This window comes from Mytilus edulis, chromosome 2 (genome assembly GCF_963676685.1).
Source record: "Mytilus edulis chromosome 2, xbMytEdul2.2, whole genome shotgun sequence".
NCBI lineage: Eukaryota > Metazoa > Mollusca > Bivalvia > Mytilida > Mytilidae > Mytilus > Mytilus edulis.
The window spans coordinates 83,524,241-83,546,850 of record NC_092345.1 but is presented as its reverse complement, the minus strand read 5'-3'; the positions used below and the strand labels follow the sequence as shown (position 1 = coordinate 83,546,850).

The 22,610-nt window shown below is 31.3% G+C and overlaps 2 protein-coding genes across 5 annotated transcripts in view; both read right to left on the bottom strand.

The window, feature by feature from the left end:
- Positions 1-22,610, bottom strand: part of LOC139510322 (stimulated by retinoic acid gene 6 protein-like) — a 100,727-nt gene that overhangs the window by 25,245 nt on the left and 52,872 nt on the right. The window contains exons 2-4 of the mRNA XM_071296836.1: positions 13,212-13,287; positions 11,921-11,988; positions 3,968-4,119 (exon numbers count right to left, since the gene is read on the bottom strand). Of these exons, the coding sequence (XP_071152937.1) occupies positions 3,968-4,119; positions 11,921-11,988; positions 13,212-13,287 (296 nt within the window). The remainder of the gene's footprint in view (positions 1-3,967; positions 4,120-11,920; positions 11,989-13,211; positions 13,288-22,610) is intronic.
- LOC139510323 (stimulated by retinoic acid gene 6 protein-like) overlaps positions 18,206-22,610 on the bottom strand; it is a 40,542-nt gene continuing 36,137 nt past the window's right edge. For 3 of the 4 annotated variants that reach the window (XM_071296839.1, XM_071296837.1, XM_071296840.1), the window contains exons 15-17: positions 20,724-20,855; positions 20,092-20,255; positions 18,206-19,034 (exon numbers count right to left, since the gene is read on the bottom strand). In XM_071296839.1, coding sequence (XP_071152940.1) covers positions 18,742-19,034; positions 20,092-20,255; positions 20,724-20,855 — 589 coding nt within the window. In that variant the 3' untranslated portion in view covers positions 18,206-18,741. The remainder of the gene's footprint in view (positions 19,035-20,091; positions 20,256-20,723; positions 20,856-22,610) is intronic. The other variant, XM_071296841.1, reaches the window with a different exon arrangement.

Here is a 22,610-nt window from a genome sequence, read left to right as displayed (position 1 = left end):
GCACTTTGTTCAACTCCAACAATGCAGTTAATTTATTTTAAGCCCATTAATAACGTTGACAGAGTTTCTCAATATCCAGTTGGTATGTGTAAACAAATATAACAGAAACAGAAATTGACAAATATAAAATTTATGATTGCTTATCTATTAATATACATTTGGTTTTATCAAATTATTACTATCTTTACTTAGCATTTAATAGAATAGTTGTCAGTTTAGAGGTAAATTTAACATTACAATAAAAGGTTTGGCTAGCCATAAAACCAGGTCAAACCCACATTTTTTCTTAAAATGTCATGTACCAAGTCAGGAAAATGGAATTTGTTATCTTATATTTCATTTCTATGTATGTTGCACTTCAGTGTTTTTGTTGTTTAGTCGTTTTCCTCGTATGGTTGATGTGATTCCCTCGGTTTTAGTTTGTAACCCGGATTTGTTTTTATCTCATTCGAATTATGACTTTTGAACAACGGTATATACTGTTGCCTTTATTATAGTCAATGACAAACCCAAGCCTAGTCTTGACTTTTAAAGTATTTCTTTTATATTACCCATTGAATACACAAAATACTTCATGCACTAAAATGTTATCACGTAGAAACTTGAGTACATAGTTTTTTTTAATTAAGATAACATCAGTTCGATAGATATGAAGAGGTACTGAAGAGATTGGTTTACCAAATTTCTTTTAAGTAACTTGATTATGCTGGCAGAATATTTTTACTTGTAATTAAGCAAAAACATCAGGAGAACCCACAAAAGTACATACGAAATGAAAATTATACAGCAGTATGTCGCCAAAGATTCCGCTTTTATGTTTGACTTTAAAAAAAAAATTATGTAGACATTCATAATTTTATAAAATATTGCCCAATATATTTAGCCATTGGATATAACACTAACTTGTAATAAAATAGATTCGCAATTGATGTTTTGAGCATTTAATTAATAAATGATTTTCAATGGTATTATACTATGAGAAATTTTCATTAACTTTCTAAATGAGAATTCACAACGCAGCCGACAGGTTGAAAATGTAAGATGTCAGTTTAGAAAATACTCATAATCGTATATGAAAAACAGTGGGTTGTTTTGGAAAAAAATGCATGTATGTCTGATCATATATACTATTTATACTTATCCGAACCAAATTTTCATCGTTATAGTTGTAAAGCATTCAATAAAAAAATATTTTTTCTATATTGACTTTGAAGACGAGAAATGTTTCCATATCTTGTTTTATCTTAGACTATGAGCCTCTAACGTCCTTGGTATATATAATTGAGAAAATGAAAAAAACCCATATTTTAGAAGGTATGAATTTAATTTATCTCAAAAGAGTACAATATCTTCTTTACAATAAAGCAAATAAGCTGCGTCTATATGAATTATTGATTAGTTGGTAACTTTGTACCAAATTGCGTTTTAGTTCTAAGATAATAGTTCATGTAAGTATTATGACATTTACTAACTATAATGAACTTTTATGAGTTTGACTGTCTCTTTGGTATCTTTCGTCCCTCTTTTGATTCTCAAATTCAGAGATTTGCAAAAAATGTTTTCAGTGTCATTGCTGTACCTTTGCTGCTGTTTCTGATAATATTTAAAACAAGGAGAGGTTGTATGATTGCCAATGAGACAACTATCAATCACAATTAAAATGAAGTGAATGGAAGCAATTTTATCGTGCCTACTGTATATATATGGGGATACGATTGGTTAACGGGATACACGTGGGGACTGTATATATTTAGTAAAGGGTGCACTTAAAAATTCACGGTATATTACGATATAGGGTTGGCAACCATATAGGTTTAGTAAGGTTTTAATTCCTTTTCAAAACAAAAAAGAAATCTAAAAGATTTAAACAGACGAAGAAACTGATAATGAACGATTGAAATACATTTACTAAATTTTTCCATAAATATAAAGATTTGGTTTTGAAGTTTGGTTGTACCTGTAGAAAACTTATTTCAAACGGGATAGCACATCCTCGTTTTTACAGAAATGTTGTTAACCGTGCCCGGAAATTTAGAAATGATCCATGTAAACTTGTTGCTCCTTTAAATAAACTTATTCTTAAAGGTTACCTATTCAACACTGTGATAAGATCATTGAATATTGTTTTTATTGGTATAAATATTGACTTTGTTATAAGTAGATTAAAAGCTAACTAAATATTACTAGTATGTTATATACATATACATTTTCATGGATCTACAATCTGTCGATACCTGTAACTTGGCATCGCACAAGGTCATGTTTTTCTCTGGCTGTTTATGACGTCTTTTCACTAAATCTATTGTATGTTGGATGTGTACGGATTGATTGCTTAGTCTTAGAGGCATGATTTTTTTATTAGTTGTTAATGGCTTTGAATTAGCTGTCAGATAACTGCGAGTACTCTCAGATCTGTTCATTGTGTCTTTTTGTGTCGGGATGTATAAGTACCCTGCCACGTCCACTTTTTTTGGGGGGTCTATCTGATGAGTTAAGCCTTTTACAACTGATTTTTATAGTTCGTTCTTATGTCGTACTGTTATACCACTGTCCCAGGTTAGGGGTAGGGTTGGGATCTAGCTAACATGTTTAACACCGCCACATTATTTATGTATATGCCTGTCCCAAGTCAGGAGCCTGTAATTTACTGGTTGTCGTTTGTTTATGTGTTACATATTTGTTTTTCGTTCATTTTTTTTACATTAATAAGGCCGTTAGTTTTCTCGCTTGAATTGTTTTACATTGTCTTATCGGGGCTTTTTATAGCTGACTATATGCGGTATGGGCTTTGCTCATTGTTGAAGGCCGTACGGTGACCTATAATTGTTAATATTTGTGTCATTTTGGTCTCTTGTGGATAGTTGTCTCATTGGCAATCATACCACATCTTCTTTTTTATACTAATACAAACACATTGTTATTTTTGGCATTTGTTTTTTTGTATAGACAGATGGAAGTATGTTCTTAACAGGTTAAAACAAAGCATTGAAGACTTAAACACTTTGAAAGGCCGATAGTGTAAATTGCAAATGTGAAGACAGCCGGTAAGATAAATTCATTAAAAGGTGTGCGATTGACATAATACGAAATATATGGGGTCAGTAAATTCCATATGGGGTTGAATCCCCATATTGGATTTACTGACCCCGTATATATCGTATTAGGTCACTAACACACAATTGATATGCAACTATACGTCTTTTTATATGACAGTTTCAAGCTTTTATAGCATGACAATGTAGATCGGGGCACAGCTCGTGTATTATTTCTACAGACCTGCAATATTTAATACAGCCGTCAACCTTTGTTAACATTACAAAAGGCTATAACCGTTTCCTTCAGATTGTCAAAAGATTTGTTTCCTAAATCTTCTAGCTATTTTTTTTATTGCAGATAATTCTGATATATTTAAATATTTTTTTAAAGAATCCGTAAACACATCTGCGTTTTCTATTCAAATTTTGAAACTTTTTTCTGATTTAATAAGTGTTTAAATATCTAATTTCTATTCGCTTGAGAATCATGTCCAACTGTATATGAAATTTTTAAGCTTTCTTTACATGAACCTTTGTAGGTAAACTTTAAGTGCGAGGGCTAGGTGTACAGCTCGAACATTATGATTAAGATTAACGGACAACTTCTTCTGTGTAACTCAATACAAAAAAAAAGACCAAAGATTTGATGTAATAATGAACCAAAATCTAAAAATTACTGAACACCACATTTAAATGAAACAATAACTGTTCCATATATTTTAATTTCTAACCCGGTTTTGTTTTTCTATTTATATATTGTTCCCGTGTCTACCATCAATACAATTAACAAATGAAAATAGTGCATAAAAAACCTTACTTTTACAGATTTCAACATTCTTAGTGATAAAATATTTGTTTTGTTGTATATATATATTTCATGATTACTATCTCTGTTTCTGTGTGTTAGCACATAACAGACATGCATTACTTACCTCTAACCCAAGGGACAACTAATGTTGGAATTTGCATTGAATTTATAATTGTTTCAGTATTAAATATCAATGTCACAAGTTCGTCAGAAGTACATCCAAACGCCGCTGCATACACAATGGCTAGATTATCATCTTGCAAAAAGTTTATTGGTCTGAAATATATGTATAAAAACAAATAAATTGATGCCTCTTATAATATCTTATGAAATTAGTTTTTGTTGGGAAGCCTAACATGTAAGTTAAAACGTGTGTAAAAAGAAGTCGCAGCCAGCAAATAAGATAAAATGTAGAAAAAGATTTAAATAGAACATGCACATAGATCTAAATAAAGGCACAGTAGTATACCGGTGTTCAAAAGTCATAAATCGATTGAGAAAAAAAACAAATACGGGTAACAAACTAAAACATGATAACTATAAGAGGAAAACAAAGAAAAAACAGAAACACAGATACAACAAAAACAAACACCAACATATATAGAAACGTACCATATGATCAAAACTGCCATATTCCTGGCTTAATACAGGACTTTTAAGAAAAAAGGGTTGGTTGAACCTGGTTTGTCGTGAATTAAGTTCCGTATGAAGTTAATTCTTACATCGACCTTCGTAAAAATCCAAGACACAACTTTTGTTAAGTCTGTCTCATATCTTGACTTACATCAATAGTTGATAATGAGGGTCGATTGAAAACAATACTTTACGACACAAGAGATGATTTCAGATTCCCAATTGTGAACTTTCCATTTTTATGTAGCAACATTCCAGCAGCGCCTGCATACGAAGTATATATCTCCCAACTGATACGATATTCCCGGGCTTGTATTTCCTATCATGATTTCCTTCACAGAGGATTGCTACAAAAGAGGAAGCGAATAAACCAAGATATTCAAAATCATCCTTTCGTAAATTTTACGGATTCCATCACGTGTTATGGTATAACCGTTTCACAGATGATATCGGATATGTTCCTTATGCCGTAACTACAATACCCTTTCCTTTTCATGTATATTGCATGTTAAGCTTTTTGTAAGATTTCTTTGTCGTTTGTTTGTCTTCTCGCCTTCATAGTTTAGTCACTCGATATCTGTCTTTTGTCAACTGATGGATATGATTTTGTAAATATTGACTATCCGTTTATGCAATATAATTTTATAATTGTTATTTTCCAAAATGCAATCATTTTATTTCATTTATATATATCTGGGTCTGTTCAACCTATCTGAGAGTCATTTTAGGAAAGTTTCAAATGAAAATTGAATATCGTCAATAAATTTATTAATTTAAAGATAAATTTAAACTTTAAAAGAGGGACGAAAGATACCAAAGGGACAGTCAGACTCATAAATCTAAAACAAACTGACAACGCCATGGCTAAAAATGAACAAGAGGCTCTCAAGAGCCTGAATCGCTCACCTGAATTTTTTTGGTTTAATCTCTCATCAATAATTATTTTGGCTTTTCAATTTATTTAAATGTTCTTTGAATCGTCCTATTTTCTTAAAAAAAAAAATCATTTTCTCCTATGTTCTATTTTAGCCATAGGAGCTATGTTTCTTGACATACAAGGAAATGAAATATAAAATTTATACTAGATACTCTGAAACTCTGAAACTCATTTAGCCTAAGTTTGGCTGAAATTGATACAGCAGTTTCAAAGGAGAAGATTTTTTAAAGTAAGTCAACATGATGAACAAATTGTGAAAAGTCTTTAAAGGGCAATAACTCCTTAAGAGGTCAATTGACAATTTTGGTCAAATTGACTTATCTGTATCTATAATAATATTCAAGATAATGACCAAAAACTGCAATATTTCTTTAAAATTACCAATTAAGTGGCAGCAACCCAAATATGGATTGTTTGATTCATCTGACAATTTCAGGGCTGATAGATATTGACCTAATGAACATTTTTACCCCTTGTCAGATTTGCTCTAAATGCTTTCGTTTTTGAGATATAAGCCAAAAACTGCATTTGACCCCTATGTTCTATTTTAAGTAACGGCGGCCATGTTTTTTAACTAATCAAAAATGGAAGCACACACTTTGTGCAGTATAATCTAAGGAACAATCATGCTAAGTTTCATCCAAATCCATTCAGTAGTTTTAGAGGAGAAGATTTTTAAAAGTTAGCAAATATGATGAACAAATTGTGAAAAATTGTCATTAAAGGACAATAACCCCTTAAAGGGAAATCACACTATTTAAACTACTAATAATAATTCATTGAAATTTTGCATGTGGATAAATCATACTTCTTACGAAATTTTAGGCGAAAAAAAATTTGGGGTCACCGATGTTGTTTTCGAGATATGACGTCATCAAAACTTAACGAATCGCGTTATACCAAAATATAGAAATAGCGCTCTAAATTGCTTTAAAATGGCAAAGTTATTGAAAAACGATTTTAAACTGGAATATCAAATACAGTCAAATGTTATTTGTACCTTAAACACATTTAATTGTCTCTGTTTCCTTATTTTTGGAGGCCTTTGGACATTTCCCGCCATTTTTAATTGCTATTTATAATAGATTTTTCTTTAAATAAAAAAAATCTACTAATGTTTTTCCCTTCAAACTTATGCATAAGTTGCAGCTTCAGGGGAGATTTTAAAAGCATAAATAAAAAAGGGGGGTCACCGATGTTTTAAATCCGTGAAAACGGAAATAATCTTATCGTCAAATTTTGGCGGGAACTATAAACTTTTCTGTTAACGTTATAGAACGACGTTGCTGGCATAACAGCATTTCTTGCAACGCTTGGGCTGAATTAAAATATAATTAACTATATCATGATTGAACATTTTTTTTGGTATTTTGATTATTCGTTAATATTTTTATCAATCTATCAAATCGTTAAATATAGATACAGTAACATTTTATTGTAAAGTTATTGTCAAAGTTGAAGTCATCTTAAGTACTTCTTAATTGCATTTGTTGTATGGGAAAAACGAATGTTTGTCTCCGATGATGGCATCATGCCGTATTATACAAATAAGTTTCGGCTTCCAGGTAAAGAATCTTCTATCTCAGAAGACAGAAGGTATCGTGCTAAAAAGTAACAAGTTCCTTTTAGACTGCAGACAGAATAATTTCACGAACCTGAAATGCCGTGTTTAAAATGCTATAAACTCAAAACGTTAATAAAAACTATTTTCGTAAGGAATTAAAAAATGGTTAACATTTCCGTAATTACACAACGATTTATTCGAACTGTGGAAAACAATTTTTTGTCTGAGTTCGATCATCCCGCACCCATTTTTCATACATCGTTTCGTGTTCATTGTACATAATATGTTCAGTGTTCATCGCCTGGGTATGAAAGCTTTATGTATTACTTATATATGATATATATGATATTTCCGTTCGATTATTCGCGCAACCTTGGTACGTTATGAGAAATACAATGCATCTGATACAGTGGCGGATCCAGCCATTTAAAAAAAAAGGGGGGGGTCCCAACCCAGAGTAAAGGGGGGTTCCAACTATATGCTCCCATTCAAATGCATTGATCGGCCCAAAAAAAAGGGGGACCCCCCCCCCCCTGGATCCGCCACTGTGATAATTCAGTACTAATACAGATTGACAATAAAAAGACACATCGTTATATTGATATCAGGAACATATAATGTTCCCAGTTGATATGTAATAAATAAATCTTTTAACTTATACTAAACGGAACAAGGTTTTTTTCTTGTTCTGTTACATCTTTCCGTGTTTCCGTGTTTCTGTGGAAAAGTTGATATATTTTATCTAACTATAGTTTTTTATCAGATGACAAGTGAATGGTGATAACATTTGTAGACATTTTAATGAGTTCGAGAGCCAGTTAGATTTTGAGTTTACGTTCGAGTATCATTTTGAGTTCGCATATTAACTCGAATAAGAGTTCTAGATAAAGCTTGAGTTCCGCTTAGAACTTCCAAGTTATAGTATTACTGTGAGATAGTATGAGAAATTTTGGTAAGAGTTAAAATTTTGGTATCCGATATTATTGATGGTGAGATGCTAAAAAATTAGTATTGTATTATTGTATATCCGATGAAATTAAGAGAAAGATTGCAGTTTCTATTTTCTGTTGGAGCACCTCTTTTTCTTTGAAAGTATATTCTTTTATCACATTTATGTTTCAATATGGTATATAAACTTTTGTTTCCCAATACGGATTAATAATAGGTAATTTGAAAATAACTGATTAATTGTGTGTGCCATTTTCAGCACTCTGATATATCATGTTGGTCATTATTTTTAAAGAACCAAGGTATCAAGAGAAAATCAGCTGCCTTTGTATTAAAAATACATCGTAAGGGTTCCGCGGAACCCAGTGTCTCGCATTCTTTTGCTGTTAATCCCTCAACAAAAATGAGGGGGGGGGGGGGGGGATCAATAAGAATATTCCGCTCGATACTATCTTTTCATTGTAAGAAGCTTCTGTCCAAAATTGGTAAAAAATAGGATAGTTTATGAATCTAATAAATGTTTTAAAAAATTTAACTGTAGACTGTATGTAATATTAACTGGAAGAAAAACTAAGGTCATGCATTTATAAGTAAAATACGGATAAACAGGTACAAAATTTTAACAAAATTTCCTTCTAGATACTGGCTTGTAATTATAAACGAGCTTCAGTCCAAGTTTGGTTCAAATCCAGAATAGTATTATAAAAAAGTTATTAAAATAAAATAAAAAATTAAACCACGAAGTCCATGTATTGTTTCCTTGCAGAAAACCTAAGTCTATTTATAAGTAAGATATGGAAAAAATGGATATTCTTTTTTCAAAATTTACTTCTGGATACTATCTTATGCTTATAAATAAGCTTCTGTCCAAGTTTGGTAGAAATCCAGAATGGTTTAAGAAAGTTATTCAATTTTAATATCTCTTTTGTTTTACAATATTTGTTCATACAATTAAGAAATCTGCGAGATCAATAAACATTTTATTTGAAATTATATAAACTTTCCAGTAAACTTAAAGGTGTTTTTTTTTATATACAAAAATGAGTTGAGCGGACGGTAATTCATATCAAGACCATATCAAGACCACTATCGGCTATTTTTGTTGCCATACATTGTAATTGTGTCCATTTCAAGTATCATTTTCATTGTTGCACTTAAACCAAAACGTGGCTTTCTTATGCTTTAGTGAAACGTCCCTTCGAGCGGGCCGCCATTTTAGAAATTAGCAACCACTGCGACGGAATCGAAAACGGCGACGTCATAATACGGCCACGACACTATAGCGGCGCCGAGAGCGATGCGTATAAACAATAGTGTGATTTCCCTTTAAGGGGTCAATTGACAATTTTGGTCATATTAACTTATTTGTAGATCTTACTATGCTGATCATTTTTGCTGTTTACAGTTTATCTTTATCTATAATAATATTCAAGATAATGACCAAAAACTGCAAAATTTCCTTAAAATTACCAATTAAGTGGCAGCAACCCAACAATGATTTGTTTGATTCATCTGAAAATTTCAGGGCTGATAGATCTTGACCTAATGAACATTTTTACTCCATGTCAGATTTGCTCTAAATACTTTCGTTTTTAAGATATAAGCCAAAAACTGCATTTGACCCCTATGTTCTATTTTAAGAAACGGCGCCAATGTTTTTTGACGGATCAAAAATCGAAGCACACACTTTGTGCAGGATAATCTAAGGAACAATCATGCTAAGTTTCATCCAAATCCATTCAGTAGTTTCAGAGGAGAAGATTTTTTAAAGTTAGCAAATATGATGAACAAATTGTGAAAAATTGTCATTAAAGGACAATAACCCCTTAAGGGGTCAATAGACAATTTTGGTCATATAAACTTATTTGTAGATCTTACTTTGCTGATCATTTTTGCTGTTTACAGTTTATCTTTATCTATAATAATATTCAAGATAATGACCAAAAACTGCAAAATTTCCTTAAAATTACCAATTAAGTGACAGCAACCCAACCATGGTTTGTTTGATTCATCTGAAAATTTCAGGGCTGATAGATCTTGACCTAATGAACATTTTTACCCCTTGTCAGATTTGCTCTAAATGCTTTCGTTTTTGAGATATAAGCCAAACACTGCATTTGACCCGTATGTTCTATTTTAAGTAACGGCGGCCATGTTTTTTGACGGATCGAAAATCGAAGCACACACTTTGTGCAGGATACTCTAAGGAACAATCACGCTAAGTTTCATCCAAATCCATTCAGTAGTTTCAGAGGAGAAGATGTTTGAAGAATTGTTAACGACGACAGACGACGACGACGACGACGACGACGACGACGACGACGGACGCCAAGTGATGAGAAAAGCTCACCTGGCCTAAAAAGACAAGCAAAAAAACAATAGTACACATGACAAAACATAAAAAACTAAAGAATAAACAACAAGAACCCCACCAAAAACTACGGGTGATCCTCAGGTTCTCCGGAAGGGTAAGCAGATCCTGCTCCACATGTGTCACCCGTCGTGTTGCTTTTGTGATTACAAATCCGGTAAAAAGTCTAATTCGGTAGGTCACATTCATGAAGGGGAAGGGGAATGTAGTAACGACGTAAGGAACATATCCGATATCATTTGTGAAACGGTTATTCCATAACGGTCAACCAACTCGTGATGGCGTCCGTCAAATTTACGAAGGGACGATTTCAACTTCACCATTTGGAACTCTTGGTTTAGTAGCTTCCTTGTGAGCAGCAACCCTCAATTCAGAAAATCATGATAGGAAATGCAAGCACGGGAATATCGTATCAATTGGGAGATGTATACCCGTATGCAGGTGCTGCTGGAATGTTGCTACTTAGAAATAGAAAATTCACAATTGGAAAGCTGAAATCATCTCTTTTGTCGTAAAGTTTTGTTTTCAACCGACCCTCATTGTCAATTTCTAGATGTAAGTCAAGATATGAAGCCGACTTAACTGTATCTGTAGTATCCATTATCTCTAGTTCGATGGGATAGATGCGTTCCATATAGTCACCAAATTTTGAATTGTTTAGTGAAAGAACATCATCTTTATAGCGGGAAGTAGAGTTAAAGAATATTGCTAACTTCCTATCTTTCTTCCTAAGAAGTTCCTGCATGAAGTCAGCCTCATAATAATAAAGAAACAAGTCGGCAAGTAGAGGGCCACAGTTTGGTCCAATAGGAATGCCGACAGTCTGTTGAAAAGCACGTCCTCCGAACGTAACAAATGTGTTGTCAATCAAGAAATCCAGCATCTTGATAATATCAGTTTCAGAGTGAGTCTTTACAAAGAAGGATTTATCCCTCCCTAAGAAAAGATACTTGTATCTACGTTAGCCATTCTTTTTTATGAAGCAAAGTAATACCAACTCTTTCAATTTGTCTTTTAGTTTGGAATGTGGAATACTTGTGTAAAGAGTAGAAACGTCAAATGTTTTAATACTGTTACAAGATGAAAGAGAGTTAGATTGTATGTACTCTAAAAGATCTTTGGAATCTTAAAGTATCCACATCTGATTCACGCCACCTCTAGAATAGGCAGTTTCACAATAAATTGAAGCCCGTCTTTGATTGCTGATAAATAGATGATAATTATTTAGAAAAAGGTTTCGTGGAGCACTTGGAAGACCCAGCAATATACCGGTGTTTGTAAGGACACTTATGTAGTTTAGGTATCCAATACAGTGATGGAAGATCCAGTTCTTCATCTTTGGTTGAAATTCCAAAGGAACATAGAACAGACGTATGATTATTCAGGATTTCCTCTTTGGTAAATGCAAAGGAAAGATTTAGAAAGGATCTTTTCTCTTTTTCATCTTTTCCAATGCGAACTGGCTTGAAAAGTCGGTGACTTGCAATATCCGAAATTATAGCTTCAAGTTTGTATTGGTTTGAATGAGGGTTTGTAACAGTGGATTCCAAACATAAATTGAACAGAAAATGAAGTTTTGAAAGGTATTATGTATGCAATTGAAAAGTACTGTAAGGATACTTACATTACAATACCTGGTCTTCCACCTAGTTTGTTTTTTTCAAAGCAAGACAGAAAAATTGAGAGTAAAATCTGAAAAAAAAGACTGACATGTTTTATGTATTGATTTAAATATGCTTTGACTGGAGTTAAATGGTTCAATTGCATCTTTATTTGTCTTTATAAATGCATCATCACAAATTATAGAAAACACTAAACAGTGTTACGAACCAATGTCTCCAAGTGGTTGCTTTAACTGCGTTCACAAAATTAATTGAAATAGGAGTAGAAAATACTAAAAAAATAGTCATATTCGAAAAGAACTGAGATATTATGACAAAAAAAACTAAAAACGAACTAAACACAAACAATAAACTAAAAGACACGTTATAAAAAGTCTAACCCTAACCTCAAACAGGTGTTAACCTCTTTGAATTTTAAATTAATTCAAACACATTCTTTAAAATTTTAAAACAAAATGATACAATTTTCTTGAGAAATTGTACTGGTGCACCAATAAAACCCACGAAACAATTTACGCTTTTGGAGTTGTGTGTTTATTTAAAAATAACCCTTTCTTTTAGATATAATTTGCTTGCTTACTTTTCATTAGTTTATTTTACCTTGCTTTAATTGTTCAGAAAGCAATATAGATTTGTCAAGACATTTGACTCTAATTATTATAGCAGAAATGGTATATTTAAACATAAAGACGATTTAACGTTACTTGAATTTAGAATAATGAATAGTTTCAAAGTATATCAGTTCCTAGCACGCCCATAACAGTTAAATTTGTTTATAACGTGTTTCTGTCAGATTAAAAATTAAAATGTTTATAATAGTACTGTTCACTTTGAATTTGTTACAATATTATACAATTATAATCTTTGTATGAGTTCGATACAAGGAAATATTGACCTGAAAGAATTATATAGACTGAGGACAAAGACCGAAGTCTATATACTTTTTTTGGTCGATTTACCGTTGTATTGACCTCATTTATTTGCTATAATTGTTATGTTGTTAATTTTCCGATAATATTTGTATGACAATCGTCATTTGATTTTGTTGGAATTTTATAGATATCATATTGTCTCACAGACAATGACAACATATGAGTTGTTATTTTTTTTTTTAATGTATTTTAAGATTTTTCAGATATTCTTTTTTGTATATTTTATCAAGTTTTGGATTTTTACATTTTTAGGCCTCAATTCTAACCTCAATTCTCACTGAACAGAAATTTATTGTATTATTAGATAATTTGCATGAATTCATTTATATGATGAATGTTGTGTAATGCAGAACTAACTTACAGCTATGGCTACTGCTCCGGACTCTAAGAATGTTACTACGTCAACAGAAGGAGCTTCATCAAGATAATCGGAAGACCTTGAATAGAAAAGTGACTTAATTAACATACTATAACACATCTTGAGGCTTTGATTTACATCAAAAATAAATTTTCAATCATTACGTTTTATTATTAAGGCAAAATGTCTTGTGATTTCTCTGAAATACTTGAACCACAAATACTGTAACCATGAGATTTTAGAATACGATACCAATGGAGAGAATGGTTTGAAATATAAAAGGCTTGGTCCTATATGAAGGAAGAATTTCCGAAAACTGCATACTAAAGTTCTTTAGCCTTTTAAAGACGTAGAAAAATGATTTGTTTTACTTAATATTTTATTATATTTTGTTCATTCACCCGTGATCACGCAAAGCTATTTATGTATCCTTTTATCCGTAATTTAAAACAACGACATATCGCCATCCCATTGCGGGATAATAATGATGGAACAAGGTTTTTAATAACCATGTGTCTATAAACCTGAGGTGGTTATGAATAAACAATTGATAAAATCTGTATGAAGTATATAAACTAGAAAATTTATTTTTCAGTTCAAATAATATGTAAGTTTAAAGAGACAATCGGTGTACCGCCATCAGGAAAAGTCAAATGGTATTATTTTTTTCTTCTCCTTTAATAAACTCATCATAGATACCAGGACTAAATTTAGTTTAAAAGCAATTATTCCATTAGTAAAATTTTAAGACAACGGTTATGTTCAGCTTGTCCTAATCGTAATTCCATCCTCTATGCTTCGAGTGTTTCACAACTTGATATATACCTGGCCACGAGCACTACAAATCACTTGTTTGGCTGAAACGTCTTATTTTGCCGAAGCACCTGGGTTCACCCGCGTTTTGAGTTGGTGTCGAATTTCTGTATCTTTGGTTTTAAATGAAGTTTTTTTCTGGATTGTCTTTTCGTCACTTCGTCGTGTTTTTTTTTAAACCATGTGGTCGTCTGTTTTTCTTCGACTTAAATTTTTTGAATTTCTCTCTTTTTGGTTTTTTCTTTTTTTTTAAGTATTTCAAATAAAAACTTATGCATTTGCCAGTGAAAATTAAATTTAAAACTCATCATTTTAGATATTATACAGTGTGCAGACTGCCAGTGATATTTCCTGTATATACTTACATGTCTGCTTCTTTTTTACTAAAGAAATAATGAAAATAAAATTATCATAGTGAAATAAACATGAAAGAATGGGTCGGTCAGTAGTGTTATAAATTTTTCAGATCATTTAACCATTAGCTTCTGTAAATCTAAATATAATGAATTTTATTTGTTTTTTAATATAGAAAATAGAGACAAAGAACTAAGACTCAATCATTTACATAACATATTTTATCGCAAAAGCTCTTATAACATGCAAGGCCATTTTAATCAAAGATTGTAATTATAATTAAATGAGATCTAGTGAATACTTGCCGGCATAGTAACAGAAAATGCTATAAACAATAAATAATGCTGTCTCTCATTTAATATATCGTAACAAATAATATTAAAGTAGTATGTATATATCAATTTAAATTAATCTGAGGTTATAATTTGTTAAAATGACTTATGTTTCTTTATATGATTTCATCAGTGGAAGTTTTTAATGTAAAAAAAACCCCGCAATTCTCATTTAAAAATGGCTACCAAAAGGAATGGTCAATAATACACAAAAATACATAAAATAAATTAATAATACACACCAGGATCAAAATTTAAAGGAAAAAACCAGCAGTATTTTTAATGAAGGACTATTAAAAATCTTGTTAAATTTGAACTTACCTGGTGATGTCGTCCTTATGTTGATATGGTCGCTACGTTTGAAAGGAGTATGAATGTCTTAATATCTGACACAGATACAGATATTTTATCCGATTGAATAAAATGTCATATGAAAGTAAAACAATTCACTTATAATATAAAAGACCAATAAATGCATTGGTTGTAAATCACTTGTGTAACTGTCACAATCTACCTTGCAATGTTTACGTCCTCTTGAAAAATTTAGGTCAGGCGTATTTCTTTAGAATTTATCCCATGCATTAGTTCAAAAAATGTAACTTTTAAATGTATTTATAAGATCAGAAAACGGAAATATATACTTCAACTTACACACAATATTAAACTAAAATCGTTTAACTGTATTAGTGAAGATTATTATTTTATACCTATATAAAATGGTAGTCAAACACGTTAGTTTTCGATATTTGCTTACTTATATATAGATATATTTAAAAAATGATCGATAAAATACAAAACTCGTATAGTAAAAAGCTGTAAATAGTTATCAAAGGTACCAGGATAATCATTTAGTACGCCAGACGCGCGTTTCGTCTACATAGGACTCATCAGTGACGCTCATATCAAAATATTTATAAAGCCAAATGAGTACAAAGCTGTAAAATTTAGTTAAATCTTCAATTGATTGTTCTATTCTAACATTGATGATTTCGACAATAAAACAGAAATAGTCTAATCTAAATATCATATCACTCAAAATGTAAATGTTCATTTAGATAGAGAAGAAGATGGACAAGGAGATTAAACAAAATACCGGTGACGACTACACTTCCCGACTATTCTGTATTATAATAAGTATTTCATTGCTTTTCATATATCATTAACATAAAAAAAATCGACCTACATAAATTGTGAACTTTACATTTCTGTGAGCAATATTTCTGCATCGCCTGTATACGGAGTATATATCTACAAATTGTTAAGATATTCTCGGACTATTGTTTCCTTCCTATCATGATTTCCTTGATAGAGGATTGCTGCTCACTAGGAAAATATGAAACCAAGAGATCCAAATGGTGAAGTTGTAATCATCCCTTCGTAAATTTTACGGACGCCATCACGAGTTGGTTGACCGTTATTGAATAACCGTTTCACAGATGATATCGGATATGTTCCTTATCTCGTAACTACAATACCCTTCCCTTTTCACGAATTTGACCTACCGAATTGGACTATTAACCGGATTTGTTATAAAGAAGCTACTCGACGGGTGCCACATGTGGAACAGGATCTGTTTACCCTTCTGGAGCACATGTGATCACCCCCAGTTTTGGTGGGGTTCGTGTGGCTTAGTTTTTAGTTTTCTATGTTGTTTCTTCTGTACTATAATTTTTCTGTTTGACTTTTTATTTTTAGCCATGTCCTTGTCAGTTTATTTTCAATCTACGAGTTTGACTGTCCCTCTGGTATCTCTCGTCCCTCTTTTGTTCTCCCAACTAAGAAAATAAACCAACATGACTGCTACTTGTCAGTCAAAAACTTAGTCTATTGAACAAGGTGTAGTCGAAAAAAAATAAGATTTTATGGTGATACTAATTGCTATGCTTCCCTAAAACAAGGAGATATGTTAGATTGTTAAAATTCCTAAATAAAGATTGAATTGAATTTTCATTTGAAATTTTGAGGTTTCATACATTTAGTTCCATGCAAATTATTGAAAACAATATTACAATTTTCTTACTTCAATTTTGAATCCAATTCGTGCTATTGATAGACATAACTATTCATTTGTTGAACCAGAATGATTTCACAGCTGGCGGATGTTTCGTTAACGATTTATATGCCAATAATCAACACACCAATGTCGACATGAACTATTATTAATGCAACTTTTTTTTTAAACACATTAACACCTCGACAAATGTTGCATCCCTTCCAAAAACTTAGGTTATTCGAAAACAATCGGTTTTTTTTCGAGCGCAACAGACAAGTTTAATACAGGAGAAACGCGTGTCTAACTTTTTGAATAGTGAGCATGGTATCTCTGATTACTTTTGACCTCTGCATGGGGTAATGCATCTGCTGGTGGACTTTCGTCCCGAGTGTATCAAAAGAACAGTATTAAAACATGATATAGCTGACAGATTTTTTTTTAAGGGATGTTTTCTGTAAATGTTTCATAAATTTAGACAAAAATATAAATCTATAACTATAACGGGTAATTGTTATGGCATCAGACATCACAAAAAGAATCATTTTTTCTGAATATGACTGTTTTGCTGAGTGTGAATTCGCATTGATATAACACGTGTGTCAGTACATTCAACATTTAATGTATTTAGATATGATGTTTTATAATTAGTTCTGATCAGATATTGTTTTATGTTTTATCGTTTGTAGTAATTCTATGTATTATTTTCTATTCGTATGTTACAGTGAATATAAAAGATCGCCAAGTTCATTTATATGATTTAATTTAAAGCAACTATAAGCACATAATGTATTTGTTTTACACAGTTTGAAGAAAAACCGACTTAGTTTGATGAAACAATAATTACACAATTACAAATGCAATTGTTTTATTGTTATAAAATGCATTAAAATCCATAATTACAAACCTAATCTCGATTTATATCCATTTTTTCGAAATTTACCAGTGATGTCACTTTTTGTGGCGTTGATTTATTTGTATAATGCACCGTTCGAAATTCTATATTGATACGCTGTTTCTGTTTACTGCCCTAAATTAATTTTAGGTATTCGTTGTTATTCTGTGGTTAACATCTCGAAATGTACTGTTATATTACTTATTTTATGTATTTCTCTATAATGAGTGTTCTTGCATTGATTTGCACTGCAAACCTGTCATGTAATGTTTCATTTTAGAGGTATATTTAACATTACCCATAAAGCAAAAGGTTGGGCTAGCCAATAAACGAGGTTCAGTTCACCATTTTTTCCAAATATGTCCTGTACCAAGTCAGGGATACGGCAGTTGATATATAATTATTCGTTTTTTTATGTAGGTTGAATTGGCTTTTTTTTTAGTTGCACTTCAGTTATTCTGTTGTTTTTGTCTCAAAGTTGATGTATTTCTCTCGGTTTTAGTTTATAACCCGGATTTGTTTTCTTTCAATCGATTTATGCATTTTTAACTGCACTAAACTACTGTGCCTTTATTTTTTGCATACCATATTTTTTTATCTTAATTTGACTACAAATAATATGAACTTTTTTGTTGAAAAATGAAATCGTGATTACACAGTTCTATTTTAAATGTCTTGATGTGTTAATTTGGAATGTGCAATATGCTTACATTAAACTGTAATGGAATTTAAGCTTTCTAACCGAGAGTAACACGTCCACTAAATATATTGATTGAACAATCAAAAATTTATACTTTAGATTGTTTTAAATATATCGTAGCTACTCTCCCTTTAAACCAAGTTCTATACTAAACAAACTTCCAGATATAACTTTCACATAATAAACAAAAGCTTTAGAGCCAACAGATTAACCGATACATGGACCGATACACGTAATATACAGAAATATATCAATACCCGGAGGTAGTTATGATATAAAAAAATATATATGAATAATAAAAACCACGTTTCCTTAATCAAATTATAACTGTCACTGTATTTTCGTACCAGTTATCATCTTCTTTGTAAGTATTGTTAATAATCCTTGAAATAACGACAATTTCCAAATTCCACTCCTTTATGATTCATTTCCTCAAGATTGTCGTGCAACTACATGGCGATTTCAACTTGATCGATTGAACATTCAGAGTTATGTTTATTATAATAGTGTCTGATCGATGGATTGTTAATAAGGGTGTATAGTTTAGCCCATTTACGGCAAATTCGTCTATATGTTTGGCTATTTGTTTCGACTTTCCCTTTTTTTGCTTTAACTGGTGTCAATAAAACGTTAGCACATCCTGTTTCTTTGTTGATAACAAGCAATTCGTTGCAAAATACTGACGCCACTGGATTTCTGTGATGAACCTCTACCATCAACATACCAATATAAGTTGAAAAGCCTACGGAAAAAAAATACAGGTTTTATATATCTTATCCTATTAGAACTTTAGGAACATTAGAATTTTATCGGCTTTATTGTCAAACTAAATAATTTGTATTTTGACATTCGCTTTAAGACTTTAAGATATGATTAACTTACTGCGCCACATCGTATTTGTTCCTGATATTTTCGTCCAGTTGAACGAAAGGGTGTACACGTATGTTTGTATGTACCATCAACGAATATTCCTTCTTTTACATTTAATTCACATTAAGTAGTAATAGTCAATTCTGATTTTAACAAAATAATGTATATACATGAACGTAGGTTTGAAAATTTGCTTGTCTTTTGTCAATACTAGTAGTACTGTAAATAATTATTTATGTGAGCTAATTTTGATGAACGGTTTAATGAATGGGCGTTTGCATAATGGCCTAACACAACAGTCTGCGATGCCATTATTGCTGACCGGGGACAAATATCAGGGTCAATTTGAAAACACCCATTTTAGCGCTTTCATTCACCAAATCGCAAATGTGTCATATTAAACCAAGCCAAATAAGGTTTATTTTTGGAGAAATTGAATATATATAATTTTACCAAAATTCAATATTTTAAAAAAGTAACTTGTAAAGTAATGTGAGTGAAAAGTATGTAAATGTAAATAAAATTTAATTTTTGACCTATTCAAAGCAATCTATGGCATACACAATACAAGATTTCATTCTGGATTTCAAAACTCAAAATTAAACAAATTGGTAGACAGCATGGAATTTATAATGTAATTATTAACTTGAAAACTGGGTCAAATAAGGTACATTTGTAAGTCATGATTTTTTGGGAACTTTTAATTACATGATGTTTCTTTTCCCCCAGAAATGTATTTAAATTGATAACAACTGAAAAATGTGTAATGGCCTTGATTATTCATATTGACCCTGCATGTTGTTTTCGCAATATGCCTGTCTTAATTCCCTGTTAATTTGTAATAGTCCAGTTTTGCTTTTGTGATAAAGTGACAGATTCATGCATATTGCATTAAACTGGTTAATAAAATATGATAGTAAGTGAATTACCTTTGTCAAACTTCTCAAAACCGTTTGGAAGCATGCATTTATCTATCCTGGCTAGTGATACCAGACCGATTAAAAGACCAATCAAAATTCTATTCAAACAACTGATAAATCCAATGATGACGTGAAAGAAAAACATGAAGAAAGACAATATGTTGAACATTTTCCTACAAATGAATACAAATGAACAAATATTAGATAGATGATAGCGATAGAAGATAGAAAGAGTACAAGTTCATAGTACCAATAAGATAATATTAATATTAATAACGTTTATACTATATACCAAGAGGAATATTGTGATTTCTTGTAATATACACACATATTTTCCTATAAATCATATAATTATCATATAGTTCATAGGAAAACACAAAATTTTACTGTTTAGAAAAATACAACACAGAACAGAAATGGTCCAAAAATATTTGAATAAATGATGATGCTATTTGAATCATTTTTAGAGATTTAAAAACTGAAGAAAAAAAACATAATCATGTTTGTTTTGTTTATCGAATGGTTTTTTTTTTTGTGTTTTGATTGTTCTTCCTATTGCATTATCAGTTCGTGACTTATAAGTTTTATCACTTATTTATTTCAGTTACGAACACATAAAATTAAATAAAGGAAACATTTACAAATTGTCTAATGCAAGAGCTTTCTGAGTTTTTAGTCCTGTAGGCATAACAACAGCAAAGTCTTGTTGGAAGAATTTCCCTGATAAAAACACTTGCAGTTTCTTGAAGCCGAAATTCATCGTCATCAACGGTCTACAAAATGACAAAAGACACAGTAGATAAAAAGGCATTATAATTCAATTGTTCCCATAACTTTTGGTATGTAATCCTAAATTTTAAATACTGTAGTGCTTGTTTTAAACGTTTGTCAGTTAACTTTGTTGCCAGTAACATCGGATAACATTTTAAAACATGCCGTCGTATAGGCGGGTGTGGCTGAACTTGGTCTTTGCAATTTTGATAAAGTTTATATCCGGATAATAGACGAAAACGTGAACAGTTTAGTAATTCTATCAACGATAAATTAAGTTATGGAAAGAAAAACACGACCCAGTTTGGAAGTCAACACTTTACTATCATTTTATCAGACAGCACAGAAAATCATTTAGGAAAAATATAAAATATTAATGAAGGTGCAAGTTATAATTTTAAAAAAGAGAAAAAAGAAGCATTGCCTTGAGTGTCTTTCGACGCGTTGTTATTGAAAAAATACTTGCCTTTTAATTACTTTATGCTACGAGCTTAGCTGCTATGGAGGATAATAAATATTGTCATCTTAATTTGGTGTTTTTTTCTTATAAAAAACGATTAGAAAAGTGAATACCTTAAAAAGTCAAATAGCAAAAATTACGAACAGGCATTTTTGTATGTGGAAATTGATTATTAAGAGTGCATAACAGTAACCAGTACAGGAAAAAATGGTCATAACTTTCATATTTTTCCTCATGATAACAGGTTTATAAATTGATTTATCCAACCAAAATAGTTATCGTTCTTATAAAGATAGACCATTCGAGTAAAGCCAGAAACAGGGTAATCCTAAATCGTCATCACAGTAATTCACCTGATTTAATTAATATCAATCTGTAATAAGTAATTGCAAACGAGGATACTTTTTCGCTTTGATTGGGTTTTATTTTAATAATTTTTCTCACTACAGCCAACAGAAAATCTCTCAATGGAAATGGCAAGTTTCATTCGTCTTGTCTCCTTACATGTATGGAGTTTAAAAATCCTTGTTGACATACGTTTGAATTTGTGTAGATTGTTTTTCTTCTTTTATAAACCATTTAATTAGATATTGATCTAAACCTGATATATATGTTCAATACCAAATTAAGCAAGTATCTTTAGATTCTAAATAACTTTTGAATGTACATCAACAATTAGGAACAACACCTCAAGTGCGCCTTCGTTGGAGTTTGTTATTTTTGTTATTTACTTTTTTGTCATGCCTTTTTAGCACGAGAACAAATTGGAAATTAATAAAACGGTCAGGTTAAGTAGTCGTGTATTGACCGGGGTTAAAGATCTAAAGATTTAGACTTCCACATGCACATAATGTTTAGTTTGGTAAAGGACAACAATCATCTTACAATAGGCTATCAATGGACCCCGCAAATATTTTTTACATGGTTTCTTGAAATATATTTTCCCCTATCTAAGACTCAATTCCACCATTCCAACGAACGCATTTAAACATCCAACATAGTCAGACTACTATGCGGGGGGAGTTGTATCCCCGAAACGGAAAAACTAGAAACTGTTTCCTTTACCTGATCTACCATCCTGACTACAAAGAATATGAAATATTCATTGATCACAATTTTTAACTTTCGATACAATCGTCATAGCCACATATTATTTTCATTTACCTGTGTATTTTATGACGTAATTTTTTTCAAAGTTGATGTTTTCTAATATTGCTTAACATTTCACAGCGGTTGTATCAGGGTTTTTATACTTTCACTTAAACTATTCATCCCTTATTTTTATTAACTATGTATA